The sequence below is a fragment of the Peromyscus maniculatus genome, chromosome 1 (assembly GCF_049852395.1).
Source record: "Peromyscus maniculatus bairdii isolate BWxNUB_F1_BW_parent chromosome 1, HU_Pman_BW_mat_3.1, whole genome shotgun sequence".
In the NCBI taxonomy this organism is placed as follows: Eukaryota; Metazoa; Chordata; class Mammalia; order Rodentia; family Cricetidae; genus Peromyscus; species Peromyscus maniculatus.
The window spans coordinates 8,705,027-8,723,686 of record NC_134852.1 but is presented as its reverse complement, the minus strand read 5'-3'; the positions used below and the strand labels follow the sequence as shown (position 1 = coordinate 8,723,686).

The 18,660-nt window shown below is 37.0% G+C and overlaps 1 protein-coding gene across 1 annotated transcript in view; it reads right to left on the bottom strand.

Moving 5' to 3' along the window:
• Positions 1 to 315: 315 nt before the first annotated feature.
• LOC143271027 (killer cell immunoglobulin-like receptor 3DL1) overlaps positions 316 to 18,660 on the bottom strand; it is a 32,274-nt gene continuing 13,929 nt past the window's right edge. The window contains exons 5-7 of the mRNA XM_076562950.1: positions 4,062 to 4,184; positions 2,431 to 2,736; positions 316 to 614 (exon numbers count right to left, since the gene is read on the bottom strand). Coding sequence (XP_076419065.1) covers positions 316 to 614; positions 2,431 to 2,736; positions 4,062 to 4,184 — 728 coding nt within the window. The remainder of the gene's footprint in view (positions 615 to 2,430; positions 2,737 to 4,061; positions 4,185 to 18,660) is intronic.

Below are 18,660 nucleotides of genomic sequence, written 5' to 3'. Positions count from 1 at the left end.
CTGAAAATTATTGTTATGTATATGTCTAAAGATATGCATGTTCACATGTATATGTACACATGTCATATATACACACACATATATATTTATATACATACATGTGAATATATACATATCACATATGTATACACACATATAAATAACACATACACACACACACACACACACACACACACACACGACATTAGCACTCACTGCAGTCCTTCCCTGTAGCTCCCAGTGCTACTTTCTCTCTATTATCAATTGGAAGATTCTGAGACATGGCTTCAGTATTTAATTAGTCACAAGATATGAGATATATATATATAAAGTTCTCTAACCTGTGACAAGAAGGTACAAGGCATCACTTGGGGATGACCACAAATGGGAAGTGTTCCTGAAAGAGCCATAGCATCTATAATTCCCTGCCTGGACCACAGGACCAAGAAGGAAGTTGGCCTGGAATGTCCCATTGTTGTTCTGCACTGAAGGCAGCTCATGTCGCTTGGTTAACCCTTCCCTGGACAGATGGAACATGTCAAACTCAAGGTCAGAGGTACAGGTCAAGGTCATGTTCTCTCCTGACATCACCACAGGACCCATCAGGGCTGACAGAGAAGGTTTCTTGTATAAACCTGGAAGAAAAGAGCCAGAGACAGTTAGATAGTTACCAGTGTTCATTCACTCCTCAGTGTTCCCTCTACATGCATCTATTTCTTTGATTTCTCTGCCTCATTCCATCTCCCTCTATCTATTTCTCCCTTTCTCCTCTCCTCTCTTTCTCTCCTTCTCTTTCTTTATTTCTATGTTACCATCTTTAATCTATGACCTCACTCTGTCATAGACTATTTTTTCCCAATTTTTGCTTAATGGCATTTTCTACCTCTATTTGCATGGGTTCTTTCCATCTGTCTTTTAAACTTTATTTTTGTGAGCATAATTAATTTTATCTAGGACTCAATTTCATTATGAAATATTCCTATGAAAACATAATATATTTTTTTTTTTCTTTTTCTTTTTTTTTTTTGGTTTTTCGAGACAGGGTTTCTCTGTGTAGATTTGCGCCTTTCCTGGAACTCACTTGGTAACCCAGGCTGGCCTCGAACTCACAGAGATCCACCTGCCTCTGCCTCCTGAGTGCTGGGATTAAAGGTGTGCACCACCACTGTCCGGCTAATATATTTTTATGCTTGTTTTAAGTTTTGAAATTGAACTATATATCATTTAATATTTTTAAAAATTATAGTTACATATATAATTATAGATGTACAATATTAACAATATTAAGGCTAGTATTCTTTATTGCACTTCTACTTCTAATAATTACATTCATTTATTTTAACAATTTGTCTTCTCTATATTTCAATTTTTCCAATTGTTTTGCAAGTCAATGGGTTCAATTAGAGTTAATAATGATTTTGTTTTAATTGGCATATCAAGTAAAATTCTTCATTATAACATTCTCATACAGCTCCTTTTGTTAATTTTTCTCCTCTTCCCTCCCTTGTACCAGATTTACTGATCTCTTTACTCCTCTCATTTCCTCCTCCATGCCCATACATCTTTCATCATGACCTATAATATTGCCATCCTATATATAATAAAATTCTAGAACCTAGTAACTTTCATTTTTCTTTGTAGGTCTTGTATCTGTTTACATATCTGTGTTAATTAATCTCTCTTTTCAAAGTACAGAATATTCCACAAATATCTATATTTCTCTTGAACAATGGCCATGGTGATTTTCCCTCTATTGTTACTCTTAGTGTGTGTACTGCTCAAGTGTGATCTGTCATCTACTTCTCAAGCACTTAGTTAAGAATTTGTTTTTTGCTTCTACCTTTATAATACTTCTACCAAGAGAGCCAGGCATATCATGTGTCAGAGAAGCTCTGTCTTGACATATTTAATATCTGCTATAATTTTTCCATCTCTGCTTTCAAAGTTTCCATTTGGGCTTCTGTCTTTTGTAGTTTTTCTCTTAGCACACATTCCATGTTTACTAATTCACAGTCTTTTCTGGTTTCCACCTGTGTGAAGGCATAAGGATTCATTAATAACCAGCCCAATTATGTATTTGGACTCAGGTCAGACACATGATCTGTCTGTCTCTCTTGACAGACTTCTTATTGAGGTAGAAGTAAAAAAATTTCTGAATGTTAGTAGAAAGACTTCATTCTCTCTGGTTCATATTATGCTCACCTAATTGCCTTTTTCTGTTTACCTCTACTTATGACTCATTTGCACCTCCCTGTATCTATGCTTTATGTTATAACCAAGGGTCTGTTCTTGTGTATTTCTGTTCATTCTCTATATCAGTAAAATATTCACCAAGGTTGCCTTCATGTAAATTTCCCACACTCATTTTCTTGAGACCTCCCACAGCTCTTAGTGTATAGAATATTTTTCTGTATCACAAAGAGAATGAAAAGAGTGTATGCACCCTCTTACCTGTGATCTTTATATCAATGGGGTCACTAGAGTCTGACCACTCATATGGTGAGTGATTGTAAGAACCATAGCATTTGTAAGTTCCAGCATGGTCAGGTATCACAGGACCTATTGTGAAGTTGGCCTGGTACCCCCCAAGATGATGTTCTACAGAAAGCTTGAAAGAGTCCTTGATTGTTCCATTTTTATGTGAAGTCAAAACGAAGGTGTCAAACATAATCTCTGATCGACACTCCAGTGTCACCTTCTCTCCTAAATTCACCAGGGGAGGTTGTAAGGCCAAAAGGAAAGGCTTCCTGTAGATGCCTAGGAATAAAGAAATTGTATGAACCTGATCATAATCCCTGTGTCCCTGAAGACCTATGGTTCTCCCTCAATTGGTCTGTGCTCCCTGTTAGTGCTCCAGGGCACTTGTTCTTGTCTATTTCAACTTTCGACACAGACTCCTCCAACTTTGTGTCCATATCCTCCTTATCTGACTCTAGGATTGCCACAATATTTTCCCACTGGCTTGTTGTGAGAATGTGTCTTTTGAACCCTACTTCCATAGGCCCTATTGTCTTTTTCTAAGACGGTAAAGTGCAGGAAACATGGCAATTTTCACACCAGGCTGCTCTATGTGTCCTTTCTATGCAACTTTGGATAAAGTATAATCCTTGGCAGAATGAAGGAATTAGTAGTGAACATGGTTATCAGGGAAACACTTCTACCCCTATGCTTGGTTCAAACCGCTATAAGGCATTCCTGATCCAGAATCAAAAGCATTGTTTCCTCCCAACATGTTGATGGATTAGCATCCTGACCTTACTGCTCTCAGAGCATCCCTTCCATGCTTCTAAAATTGTTCTTGACATGAGGTCCTATATTACTTTCCAAATGCTAACATAACAAATTACCACAAATTTCATTCTTAAAATGAATACAAGTATTGTGGAGATCAGAATTCTGAAAAGCCCAAATGGCATAAATCAGGTTTCTTCAGGGATAGTAACTACTGAAATCCCTAGGAAAGTATCCATTTTTTGTCTTCTAGCTTCTAGAGCCTCATGCATTTTTTTGCACTTGTACCCTTCCTCCATGTTCAGAGTTTGGGACACAGTGTCTCCCTCATGATGCTTGTTTTTCCCACAAATGGATTTTCCCCTATTTTCTTATATCAACACTTATAGTTCTACAGACCTGAAATAATTCAGGATATTCTTGCATCCTGATATCAACTTGTTAAGATCTGAGTTCCATTTTCCAGCCCAATTTTTTTTGACATATTTAACACACAGGAAGCCTTAGGGACTAGAAAAAATGCATGAACTTTTATATTTTATTCATATTTTATTATGCCTAGAACATTATATATTTCTCTGTGTTGAATATTCCTTTATAAGTCCAAACTTCTTACTAACACTGTTTCTGAAAATTCCAGGGTTGGGAGATTTGGGGAAATGAAAGGCACTCAAAACATCATTTCTAACCTGAAATTATGATCTTCAGAGGGTCACTTTTGTCTGAAATTTTAATAGGGTAATGAAAATTCAAACCATAGCATCTGTATGTCCCTGCATGTGCTGATGTCACAGGATTCAATAAAATTTTCTTCTGGAATGATCTTCCATGGATCTGAGGGATAGGATTACCATTTTCTTTGTACACCTTGAATTTGTAATAGGCACTATGAGAGTCACATCGAAGTTCCACATGCTGTCCCAAAGGAACAATATGGCTTGGCCAGGCAGAGAGTATAGGCTTGTCATGATATCCTGCAGAAGGATGCACAGAGAAAATATTTAATGATACTCCTTCATCCCTGAGAGCTGAGACTCAAATTTTCTCTTCTTTGGGTTCCTTTGTATAACATTTTTCTCTGAATTGACACATCCCTGCTTCAATGTAAGAGGCTGAAATTTTCAGGAGATCCAGAAAGTAAACAAACTTTCTCTGTCATGCAATGGTGAAACATTCAACGTTCATCAGTTGTCCTTCTCAGCTCTATAGAAAGAGTGAGACACTGGACCAGCTGAGTTCTGCATGCTAAATTTGAAGACCTGTTTGGCTGCCTGCAAGTTGTACACTGAGCTCCAGGGTTTTGGCTTCATGAAAATCACACATATTGGGGAGTGCTTTCAGTGAGGTTTCAGTCACACTTGCTTCTGTGAGTATCCCCTAATCTACAATGTTATGAGTAATAGAGTAAATCTATAGATTCACAGAGTTGTGCTTTGGTGCAATTATTGCTTGGTCTGTCATGGATTTCTTTCATGAGTTGAGTAGATTTGTATGTGTTGTACTCAACAGAGTCATTTTAAAATGGTGAGTGTAAAAGACTGTGGTTTTTTGAATAGTTATGGTCCACATAGACTCTTCTGTTTAATTACATGGCACATAGGGAATATCACTAGTAGGATGCATGGCCTCATTGGAGTAGGTGTGGCCTTATTGGAGGAAGTGTGTCACTGTGGAGACACACTTTGTGGTCTGTTTGCTCAAGCTATTAACAGTGTGAAACACAGTCTCCTTCTTCTGCCAGTGGATCAAAATGAAGAAATCTCTGCTCCTTCTCTAGCATCATCATCCTGACTGCTTGGTTTTCTACCGAGATTTTAATTGAGAAAAACTCTGAACTGTATGTCAGCCTCAATCAGATGTTTTCCTTTCTTAGAATTTCCATGGTCATGGTGTCTCTTCAGAGCAATAGAAACCCTAAGACAAAGACTGTAGGTGTTATCCAACATACTATATATATATATATATATATATATATATATATATATATGATATATCTTTCATGTTAAGATATTCTAGCTGAGAATTTTGAGTTTTGAATAATGAAGCAAATTTCATCATGAAAATAATATAATTTAAAAAGAAATTACAACTGAAGTGTAGAAGGAAAGATGAATGTGATTGAGATGAGAGATCAGAATTGATGCCATCAAGGGATCAGAAAATGACAGTTCTTGATGCACCAACTCCAGAATTCTAACAATATTCCAGTGAGAAGTATATCGTGAATGTTCTTAAACTCATGGATGAGGGAGAGATAGCCAACAGGACCACAGAATTGAGAAGATCTATAACAATGATGAGGAATGAGTCTTTTGAACTAATTTGCCTGTTATGTACTTTTCTAAAAGTTTTCAGTTAATGAGGTTATACAGGATCATGTTTATACACTAAGCATGATAAACTAGAGGCTGATATATACATAGTTCCTCCATCATTTCAAGGCTCCTTTTATGTGAAATATTGGGAGTCTAGTACTGCTCAGCACCTTGTTTATGTATATTTAGAATGGATTTGGACTGATAATTGCCAGCTCATGAAACTTGTTAATTTATCTGCATCCAACTTGTAGATACTCCTGAGGAAGGAGACAACAGCTACTCTCTGTATTCACAACTATGTAGACTCCAAGCTATACTGCCAGTCAGCTCTGGTGCACATCTTGTAACACTGGCCACCCAGCAGCCAACATAGACCCTAGCCAGAGACTGTTCTTTATTTCAGAGTGTTTTCAGGCCTCTTAAAGCACCAGGAAGTACATCCAGCAACAGCATCTGATCTCAAAATACAGGAAGGAACCTAGCCGAACTATAGAAGCTGACACCAAATTCATTCAATCCAGGGTTGCAACAAGTTTACCTGACTACTATCACCAGTAATACTAAATAGTAAAGGACTATTTAGCAACATTGAACTCCTCTACATAGTAGAGGAGTTCATTATTATTAGTGCACAGACCCAAGTGTAAGAGCGTAAGCATTAAAATCAGAGATGTAAAACATTGCAGAGAACAATGGTGAGACTCAAGAAGAAAACACAAAAAAGGGAGACCTATAAACCTCATGATGAATGATTCCCAGAGTGTTTTTAATTAAGTTACAGAAGTATAAGAAACCACCACCAAAACATGAGCATATATTTGCTGCTCATGGACAGGCCAGAACAGTCAGAAGAACAGGTGAAGACTCCACCAGCATGAAGAGCAGATAGGCTGCACTCCACCACATGTAGTTCTCTAACTCAGTAGGTTCAGTTTCCCAAGATACAATATGCTGCCACTGTTCTTGACCTACCATCCAACAAAACTTTCAATCACCATATATGGGAAAAGCAACATATTCCAAGATAAAATCCAATTTGAACAAAATCTGTCTCGAGATCCAGCCCTACAGATATACTAGAAAGACATCTTCATCCCAATAATATTAACTACACCGATCTAAAAACAGGAAATAAATAATTTCACACTAATAAAGGCAAATAATGGAAGAACATGTATGTTCATGTACTTGCCAACATACATACACATACACACATACACACACACACAGAGAAAGAGAGAGAGAGAGAGAGAGAGAGAGAGAGAGAGAGAGAGAGAGAGAGAGAACCACTACCCCCACCAAAATAACAGGAATTAGCAATCATCGGTCACTAATATTTTTCAATATCAATGGACACAATTCCTTAATAAAAAGATCCAGACTAGCAAAATAGTGTGAAAACAGGACCCATCCTTTTGTTCCATATAAGAAACACCCCTAATATTGAAGGTAAACATCAACTCATTATCTCAGAATAAAGCACTGGTCCAAGAATTTCTAAGCAAATGGATATAAGAAGCAGGTTGGTTTTTCCATTCTAATATCTAACAAAATAGACTTCTGTGGTGAATTGAAAAGCAATGGCCTGAAAGGGAGTGGGCTATTAGGAGGAGTGGCCTTGTTGGGGTTGCTGTGGTCTTGTTGGAGGAAAGTAAACAGAGAAACACTGGACCTAAGAGACATGGTGTCCCAAATGAACATAATAGCTATCTACATCACATATCACCCAAATGCTAAAGAATGTACCTTCTTCTCAGCAACTCATGAATTTTTTTTTCCAAAAATTGACCACATACTCTTTCACAGAGCGAGCTTCTACAGATACAAGAAACATTAAATAACGCCTGTATTATATCAGACCACATTCCAGATTGAAGCTGGAATTCTAGGAAACAGAAATAAAAAAGCCTACAAACTCATAGAAAGTTAAGAATGCTAGGCTGAAAGAAAACTGGGCCAAGACCAACATAATAAAGAAATGAAAAACATTACAGAGTTCAATGAAAATGAATGCACAACATACCCACCCCAATGGGACACAATGAGAACAGTGCTAAGAGAAAAGTTCATAACTTTATGTGCCTACATATATAAATTAAAGAGATCTCATATTAGCAACTTAACAGCACACCTGAAAGATCTAGAACCAAAAATAGCAAACACATCCAAGACAGCAGGAAATAATCTAACTGAGGGCTGACATCAAGAAAGGAGAAACAAAGAAAATAATATAAAGAATCAGTAAAATGAAGAGTTCATTCTTTGAGAAAATCAACAGACTTGACACCACCTTGCTGTGTGATGTTCTGTATGCTGTGAATATTGTTGCTCCAACTGGTTGATAATTAAAATGCTGATTGGCCAGTGGCCAGGCAGGAAGTATAGGCAGGATAACCAGACAATGATATTTTGGGGAAGAGGAAAGCTGAGTCAGGAGATGACAGCCTGCAGTCCAGGAAGCAGCATGTAATTGCACACAGGTAAAGCCACAGTGCACATGGCGACAAAAAGATGAACAGAAATGGGCTGAGTTTCCATGATTAATTTATAATCTGCTGTGGGGTCTGTGGGTTTGGGCAGGACCAGGGAAAACTTTCAGCTACACCACCTAATTCGTACTAACTAAAAGGCAGGCAGAAAATACACAAATTAACAAAATCAGAAATGAAATGTGGGACATAACAAGAGACATCTAAGACAACAAAGGCATCACTAGGGTACACATTAAAAAACTGTAATCCACAAAACTGAAAAATCTAAAAAAATGAATTATTTTCTCATTAGCTACCACTTTCAAAAGTAAATCAAGGTCAGATAAACAATATAAATAGCCCTATAACCCCTAAGGAAACAGAAGTTCTCCATAAAAGTTTCCCAAAGAAAAAAGTACAGAGTCAGTAGATTCTAGTGAAGAATTCTTACAGACTTAAGAAGAGATAATGCCAATATTCCTCAAATTATTCTTAGAAACAGAAGTTACATTGCCTCATTTTATGAAAGCACAGTTACCTGATACCCAAATCATGCAATGTTCAATAAAAATATAATTACAGGCCAATATCTCTCATGAACACTGACGCAAACATATTCCATTAAACACTTGCAAAATACATCCAAGAACACATTAAAGGATTTCCACAGTGATCAAGGAGACTCCATCACAGAGATGTATGGGTATTTCAATATATGAAAATCTGTCAATGCAATCCACCATATACTCCTGAAAAAAAATCCACATAATTTTATATTAGATGCTGAAAAACTTTGAACTTAATCTAACATGGCTTAATGATAAAGGGATATGAGGGATACAAGGAACATACTTAAACATAACAAAAGCAATATACAGAAGTCCTTTAGTTAACATCAAACTAAAAGGAGAAAAACTCAAAGCAATTCCACTAAAATCAGGAAAAACACAAGGCTGTCGGCTTTCTCTGTATGTATGAAATTTGGCACCACAACTACACAAATAAACACTGTCTTAAAAAACCAAACCAAACCAAACCAAACCAAACCAAACCAAACCAAACCAAACAAACAAAAAAACCAGAAAACAGAGAGGTTGATCAATACAATGTAATTGAAGACAAAATGTCAATCAGCAAAGCTATGAACACCTGATTGTTGATAAAGAAGACAGAAATATACAATGGAAAAAACAAAGAATCTTCAACAAATGGTCTAACTGGATGTCAACACGCAGAAGAATGCAAATAGATGGCTATCTTTCACCATTCAAAACCATTGTCTAAGTGGATCCAAGACCACAATATCAAACTGGATATATCAACAGATGGCAGCTCATACAGAGATCCACAGCCAAACATTAGGCAGTATTTCTGGAAGCCCATGGAAGATGGGAAGAAGGGTTGCAGATGCCAGAGGGTTCAAGGGCATCATCAGAACATGACCTAAGGATTCAACTAGGATGAGCTCATGGTCTTCAGTTACAGAGACTGAAGAGTTCATCAGGGAACCTGTATGAGTCTAAGATAGGTACTCTGCACATGTGTTATGGATGTTTAGCTTGGTGTTCTTCTTGGACTCCTAGAATTGGGACTTGGTGCTGTCTCTGATTCTTATACCTCCACTTGGTATCCTGTTCCTCCTACAGAGTTTCCTTGTTTAGTGTTGATACAAGCATATGTGCTAGACTGAGTGTTACTTTTTGTGCTTTGATCTGTTGATATCCCAGGGAGCCTTGCTCTTTTCTGAAGGGAAATGAAGGAGGGGTGGATATGGGGAAGATAAGTAGTGTGTGTGTGTGTGTGTGTGTGTGTGTGCTGGAGAAGTGGAAGTAGGAGAATCTGTGGTAGGATATAATATATGAAAGAAGAATAAAAAATTCTTGTCAATTGTTAGGAAAATAAAACACACAAATAAAGCATTGGAGCTATCAGGCACAGACAAAAGAGAAAATATACCATTTGTTTTTCTGGGCCTGGGTTATCTTGTTCAGTATGAGATTTCCTAGTTCTATCTATGTCAATGCTAATTCCATTGTTTTTACCTTTGAACAGAATTCCACAGTAACATGTGTTAAAATTTCATTATCCATTCATCAGCTGAAGGACATTCAGGTTGTATACTTGTCCTGGCTATTGAAAATAGAGCAGCAAAGAACATAAGGTAATAAGCATTTATGTCATAGGACATCACGTTCTTTGGATACATTCCAAGGGTGGAAATGATGTAAACAGAATAGTTATGTATGGAAATCTCCATATAATTTACAATGAAAAATATCTTTTATAAAAGTAAAAATATGCAATCTAACTATTAAAAAAGAAACTCTGGGTAGAAAATGTTTTGAAATTTTGAAATGAATCACCAACAACATAAAAATTTTGTAAACCACCCCCACAGACAAAAAATCAGCTATTGAATTGGAACAATATATGGGCCAGCTTGATGTCTAAGTGGGCAAATGCTCTTTCTGCCAGTCTTGACTCTCTGAAAACCATTGCCAGGATGCATATATGCACATGGTAAAAAGAGAAAATTGATTCCAGCAGGTTTTCCTCTACCTCCACACTTGTGTCATGGTGAATGTACACACACACACACACACACACACACACACACACACACACACACACACATATACAAACTCACTCACTCACACTCACACATTCACCAAATAAATATAAACATTAAAAAGTTAAGAGAACATTCCAACAGTTTCCTTGATTATAATATAGGAAAGTGAGTGAGCTTAGATCGTGAATTACATGATCTGACATGTAAATACAAAACCTGAATGAAAATTCAATGAAAATAAATTGAAACCATTCAAATTCCAAATTGTATGTAATAAAAATTCAAGAAAGGATAAAGGAACATTGAGGTTTACTTGGGAGGATGGAGGTGGCATTTAGAATGAGTTTTTGGAGCAGAATGAATATTATTAAAATATTATATGAAATTCACAAAGAAATTTTATAATATTTACTGAAAGACAGAAAAATAAAGCTTAGAAAAAAGGAGAGAAAAACTTACTTAGAGAAAATTCTGTACAACTCTCTTGAGACATGAAGAAAACTGAAAATGGTCAGGCAAAAGATGGTCAAATGACATGAAACAAATTCAAATCCAATCATCAAGATCACCAAGCATATAATTGTCATGAGAGATCCTGACATCAGATTGACAAAGAGGAAAAGAACATGAGTGACTTCCAGTACAGCTAATGTCAGACTTTGGAGCAAACACCTGCAAGACACAGGAGACTATGATGACCAGCTGAGTGGAAAAAAGAAAAACTCTGCCTACAAATGTCAACAACAGTCTCCTTCAGAAATAATAAAAATTTTCTCAGAAAAACTGTAGCAGACAGAGTTCCTAACAATAAACTCAGGGAAGTGTGTGGAATCCCTCAAGCTGAAAGAGTGTCTGGTCATGAGTTACTGGGTGTTATGGCCCACACTTTTAATTGCAGCACTTGGGAGACAGAGGCAAGTGAATATCTGAGTTCATGGTAGCCTGGTCTACCAAGTAAATTCTAGGATAGGCAAGGCAACACAGAGAAACCCTGTGTTGAACAACCAGAAATTAAAAGTGTATCCAATAAAAGTTGAAGTCTGATTCAGCCAAGAACAGTATCTGGGACAATCTATGAAAGAACTGAGTGACAGGTTTTCAGAGTCCTAATTTCAAAATTCAGAAGGCTCACCAACAAGTCACTCACATAAGCCACCAGCCAACACCCTGTGATGCCTGCTCTCCTGTTAGAATGAAACCTATCTATTGCAATGGATAGTATCTCAATATTTAATTTTTTTTGGTTTTTTGACACAGGGTTTCTCTGTGTAGCTTTGCTCCTTTCCTGGAACTTTCTCTGTAGCCCAGTTTGGTGAACGCCTTTAATCTCAGCACTCAGGAGGCAGAGGTAGGCAGATCTCTGAGTATCTCGATATTTAAAGATGGACTCACCTTCTTGTGCCACTGTCCTCAGGAATAGCAAGAGACCTGGAAAGAAAAACTCATGATTAACTCATCTTTGTTTTTTCATTAGCCTGGCCATCTGACATCCCTGTCCCTGTTGGGCCTCTGTACATTAGAATGAGAGTTTACTTAGTTAAGATGAACTCATGCACTAATATAAAACATGGAAGCCAGTGTTTCTGCTGTAGTCAGATTCAGTCTCCCAGGATGATATTTCCACCCTGTTATTCCATGCCATCTATTCCCAGCAGGACTCACCAGTACAGATCAGCTTTAGGAGAACAGACAGCATGGTGCTGCTTTGGATGGCAAGTGGCAGAAGCAGAATAAAACATATTGGGTGTCGTTAGAGGTTTACGGTGTCTACCTGACCACAACACGGAGGGCATAACAAGAGAAACATCCGCCCTCGCTGCTACATTCATTATTTTTTTGGGTGACAGTCTTTCTCTGTTGCCATGGCTATACTGGATTGCACTTTGTAGACCAAGCTAGGTCGAATTTAGATTCATTTGCCTCCCAAGTGCTTTGATTAAAATGTATGTTTTCATACTAAGTTAAAAAATCTCTTTTGTCATTGACTTTGTGGATCATAACTTCTTGGAAATTGTTCAGACTAGCTTTTCATCAAAAGTAGTTATCATGTCTACAACTGAGCTGCATCTTGAACCCACTTCATTTATTCAAAATGGTTATATCTGATTATTGTACTAAAAGTTTTGACGTGTTCCTTTGCTTTTTAAATTCGAGACTCGGTGTTTTCTCTGGCATTCTATGCAACATGTCAAATAATTATTTTTCATATTGTAAGAACAGTCCTAATGTGTCAGTTGAAATGACTATACTGCTATTATTCCAGTTTCAGGTTATAGTTATTCATTTTCTTAATTAATCATGTAGTTATTTAGAATAATAAAATTCCACTTTTTAAAAATCAAACAAACAAAGCAAGTAAGTTTTTGCTGTATTTGAAATTTGGTTTTAGAAGTTGAAAAATATCAAAAGATGGAGAATCTCTCATGCTCATGTATCAGTAGGAATAGCATAGAAAACAAAGCCCATCCTATCAAAAGTAATCTAAAGAATCCCATCTACACAGTCACATCAAAATTTCAACACAATGCTACACAGATCCTAAAAAGACAATTTCTGGATTTAATGTAAACACACAGAGAAACTATCATGAACACTAACAGAACTGTTGGAGGTCTCACCACTCCTAACTTCAAGTCATACTATAGACCTATTTGAATAAACACACCACAGTGTTGGTGGAAAGGCAGACAGGTTCATCAAAGGAATCAATTTGAAGACCCAGACATAATTCCAGTCATCTTATATAGGATCATTGTCGAGAATAGTGTATGTCCTACTGAAATAAAGAGCAAGTGCTGTAGAGTCAGGAAAGAGCCGTGTAAAATAAAAATGTCTGAAAATTGGCAACAACAAGTTGTCAAATTGTACATATTAAACATTCTCAGATATCTCCATGTCAACCGTTCAACATTGAAGTGAAACAACACGACATAAAAATACATTTCTGGTGTCTTGGTAAAGAATGGTGAGTGTACAGGGCTAGAGAAATCACTTATCCATTAAGAGTGTGTTCTGAACTTGCAGAGGACCCAACTTCAGTTCCCAGTGCTCACAGCAGGAGGCTCACAACTGCCTGTGACTCCAGCTCCAGGGGATCCAATCAATGCCCTTTCTTCTCTTACAAGCACCAGAACTCACATGCACATATTCACACATCGTTTTATCAGTGTGTGCTCTCATACCTAGGTAAAAAAATTCCCTCTGTCTTTCTGTATATTCACAACATGTTTTCTCTTCAAAATAATCACAGTCTTGAGGGTTCAAATATTTTTTTTCTGTCCCTCAGTCTCTTCTCAATAATTTTCATTCACCCTGAAACCCAGAGAGTATGTCATTGGTTGAAGAGAGGCAGCCAAACCCCACAGCTCCAGACAGTTACAGTCACAATAGCAGAATGCTTAGGAGGTATTCCTTGCCTGCCACTAAAATAAGTTAGTCTTCCTGTTAAGAGAAAGTCTAGCTTTTGTGGGAGTTCTGTCTTCCTTGATAACTTGCTTTCATTTAGGACACACTGGGAACACAGGAAGGGTTTTTTTTTGTGGTTTTAAATGCTGATATAGCTGCAGTCCAGTTAGCTTTCTTTTTGTGTGCATTCAAAACCATAGGTAATTGTGACGTAGTAGGACCCACAGGATGTGTGAGGTCTCAGTTACTGACCACACTTTTCTAAATTTGTTACATCAAATGAAAAATAAGCAGTTCCTTTTTGAAATACTTAGTTGGTCTTGTGGGAAATTGCAGAAGAAACAAAGAATCCTTCTGTTTATATTTCCAACATGAAAGGAAGTTTTCCCTAAAAATGTTTAAGGTTGCTCAAATTTCTGTCTCTCTTTGCATCTTAAATTTCTTTTTATATTTTTTCCTGGCAGCCTATATTAAGCAGCCCAGGTTATACCAGAATTCAGTCATGAAGCCCGAGACTGGCCTCAAACTTGAGTTAATTCTTCTCCATCCTGCCCAATTCTGGGAATATTGGTGTTCACTACCACACCTGCCTGTAAACATTTTTATCTTTATATTTATTTTTGAAGGAGCAAAGTTTTGTTTCACTTGCAATTTCATCTTTGTGGATGAATCAAAAGTACTGTCACTCAAGAGACAGTGGTCACATTGTATCTACAAATAAAAATCTGATCAAGGAATGTATGCTTATACTCAACTTGCTTACTTGACTCTTAAAACTTTAAGGACTTTCTACTTAGGAAATTATGCCACTCACTATATATTGAGCAGATCTCTTTATACCAATTATACTGAATCAGAAAATTTTCCTGCAGGCATGCCAATATGCAAACTCTCTGTGGTTTATTCAACTCTTTGATATTTGAAATAATTGTGGATTCTGGCAAGTTGACATTTTAAATTAAGATTCACACTAGCAGATATATCAAGATAATACTGACATTTACAATTGCCTAAAACATTTAGAAACAAGATGTACACTTCTTTTCAGAATATTTATGAAGGACTGTAAGTTATCAGCACACCATGGATACAGTTGCACAATCATTTTGCTGATCCACGAGGTAGTTTTACAGCTGTGTTGCTTTCATTTGTATAACAGCTTTGTCATGTTCAGAGACCAGCCTCTCACTGTACTCCTTCCCATCTTCTATCTCTTATGCTCTCTTCAAAGCCTTCTTTTGTGATAATTCCTGAAGCCTGGAAGGGGTTGCTGTAGATGTTCCAATATGGCCGTTTGTCTCTATATAGTGTTTTAGGTCTGTGGGGCTGATGTGTCTGAGAAATGCCTGAATTTGTTCTTGGAAGACTTTAGATCACACCCATTGCTCCTGCTGGTTTTCTTTCTACTTCTAGCTTGGTCTCTCTTCTGCTTTCCTGTTACATGCACTTCTCACCCACCATCCTTTATTCTCCACCCTTTTTATTCTCCTCATCTTCTCTGTCACATCTGCCTCTACAATTCTCATGGATCATCATAAGAGACAGCAATGTTTCTCTCTCTCTTTCTCTCTGTCACACACAAACACAATACAGTATAATATATATATATATATATATATATATATATATATATATATATATGCCATAAGGAAATGCTATATTTTGTTAGGTAACATAAAAATTAATAATAATTAAAAATATAGAAGCATAATTTTTAATTTTATTTAACATAACGAAATATATGTTATTTTATCTCTCTGAAACTTGCTTATTATATTAAACTATGATTTCCAGTTGATTCCATTTTCCTGAAAACTTTCTATTTATTTTTTCATGATGAGTACATGTTAGGAAAACAAAATATTTGTGCCCAATGACCACTAGGGAAGCCAAGAAGTTCAAACATCCATGGTTGTCTTTTTCAAAAAACAGATGTGTAGCCTGATTTTTTTCCTTGACATCTAGAGATTAAAAATGATCAATAACCTTTTGATCTCTGTTGTCTGAAGGTTCAGAATCTATTAATCTCCTATAAGCAGGTCCAGAAGCAGCTAATAGTCTGTATAAACTCTGTTCTCTCTGAAGCCAGGCTATATCATGCTCCAAAATGAGGACTGCAGATGCTTAATAGTGTTTGAATCCTTTACAGTATCTGCATAGCCAGGTACTCCCTCAGGCTCCAAGAACCAGTTACAGAGTTGGTTAATAGTCCAATGATCACTAAGCTATTTGTGTAATAGAGAACACATAAGAGCCTACCCTAGACTCTTAAACTAATACAGGTAGCTTATCTCTACAGTCTATCTTTGGAACAAATTACATGTACAATGTTTTGGCTTTTGATGCCATTATACTTCCTTTTGCATTAGGCACTGCATTATATCGGGATACTTTTTTCCATTCAAATTATACTGTTTTTATGTGCTTGAAACAAACTGTTTGTTTTCAGACTCAAGAAGTTTGCACCAGTCAGGAAAACTAAGTCATGCTGAACTGTGTTTTCTACTTGTCTTTCAATGTTTATTTCTCTGATACCCATAGCATTTGCAAGGATCCCCACAGCTGACAACCAGTGTGAAGGGCTAAGTCCTCAGTGAAGGTTAGAACACTTTTCCATTGTAGCTTGAATCCTAATTGGTATGAAAATAAAGACTCAGAGCTAGATATCAGCCTAGATGCTGAAAGATCAGAGAGATAAAGGAGCTAGTCACATCATCTATCTCACCAAATCCACAGCCTGGATTGGGAGCCAAGTTCCTGTCTCCACCCCATCTTATCACTTCCTCTGTGAGTAGTTTCACTTCTTGCCAGGTCATCATAAATTTCAGAGTAATGCAGGCTGACCAAGTCATAAAGAACATTCAAGTATGTGGTGAAACTTCATTGCATCTGCTTCAGTTCTTTCATCCATGTTCCTGCCTTGGCTTCCCTCAATGGATTGTGACCTGGGATATTAAAAATATGTTAGCCAAATAAACCCTTTACCTCAATTCACTTTTGATCATGGGTTTTTATCACAGCAACCAAAAACATATTTAAGATTGTTAGTGTGTACAAAGGTTGTGTGAATCTTTCTGGTAAAACATGAGCATATATCTCTTGATTCTAGCAGATAGGGCACCAATGACAGATCCAATAAATTATCTAGACAGGTCTATTGTATTGAACTAAGAAGGTTATTATGATTACTTACAGGATCATGATGTTATGGGTGTGGGTCATTCAGAGATTCACCTCTCTGATCATTAATAAATTTCAAGAAAGCAAAGGCTTTTATTCACATGCTGACACCACATATATAGTTGAGTCTAGGGGCTCTCAAAGTCAGCCCCAAGATACTTCAATCAGGGGATTTTAAAGGCAGAGTACCTAACATTATATTCTATGTTCAAGCAAACAGAAGGTCATCTGGCACAAAACAAGCTTTAATTTACAGAAACATGCAAATAAGTTTTGTTAAAGTTGTGCAAGATTAGGAAAATACAAAATGAACCCTTAGCAGGCTTTAACATTTTAGGTCTAATTTCACTTTATAGTTTGATTTCTGTCCACAGGAAAATTGAGAACCATAACATTTAAATATAGAAAATCCACATTCAGATCCATTTCAGAACAATGACAGGTGGCACCAAACTTAGAGATTTCTATCTTATGATTTCAGGAATTGTTTCACTGCATCTATTCATTTTTGCTTCCAAAAGGGCTGTGGTCTTTACAGAAGAATTCCTGATATCTTTCTTTGAGTACTCATAGGGTACCAACAATCTATGATCTCAGCTCATCATTTCATAACTTCCATGCACACCCTGATATGTATGGAGGCTTGACTGGGCTGTGAGGAACTGGTCTTGATAAATTGCTGTTTGAAGATCCACTGATCAAATTCTGTGCGTGTCACATTCTCCGTTTATTTTCCTTCAGGGTCCTAAAAAGAGGCAAATGCTGAGTGCTTTTCTATGAACATATTCTTGTGCAGTATGAGGGGATGTAGGAAACCCTTTATGGGAAAGTGTGAGTTCATGAGGACCTATCTCTTCCAAATTCTTTTCACTTCAGACCCTTGGTCATTGGTGTTGCATTTTTAGAGGAGAGGAGTAATTAATAACACCTAAGAAAGCACTTCTGCATGATCATTTCAAATACCAATTTATTAATTAGAGATATGGTAAAACCCAAGGTTTCTCTTCTCCCACACATCAGAATCAGATGTTCTGTATCTCTATGTTCCAGCCCCATCTCTTTCTTCCTCTATGCTCCTAGTTCTCTCTTTAGTGCTCTGTCTTTCATAAAACCTTCATCTAGATATTAGTCTGCTTTGAATGTGAATATACAGTGAAGAATTAGTCACTGCTCTGAGAGCTGAGGGAAAGAACAAGGGCTCAGCTGTTCTCTCTGCAAAGACCCACATCAATGTCCCTGTCCTAGGTCAAGTAAATGAAGACCACACACCTGTATTCCTCCAGGTTCAGTTTCTCATGCTACTCAGATGACACTCACTGCCTTCTTGATGTACATTCCTTTTTGCATGGCACCAAGAATGGATGAGGAAAATGAGCAAAAAAACCATCATGTAGAATGACAGTCTAATCAGAATATACAGGAGCCCATGATTATCTGATGGAACATATGAATGCAATAAATAAGATGACAATCATAAATTTCCTGTAATAGATTGACTAACATT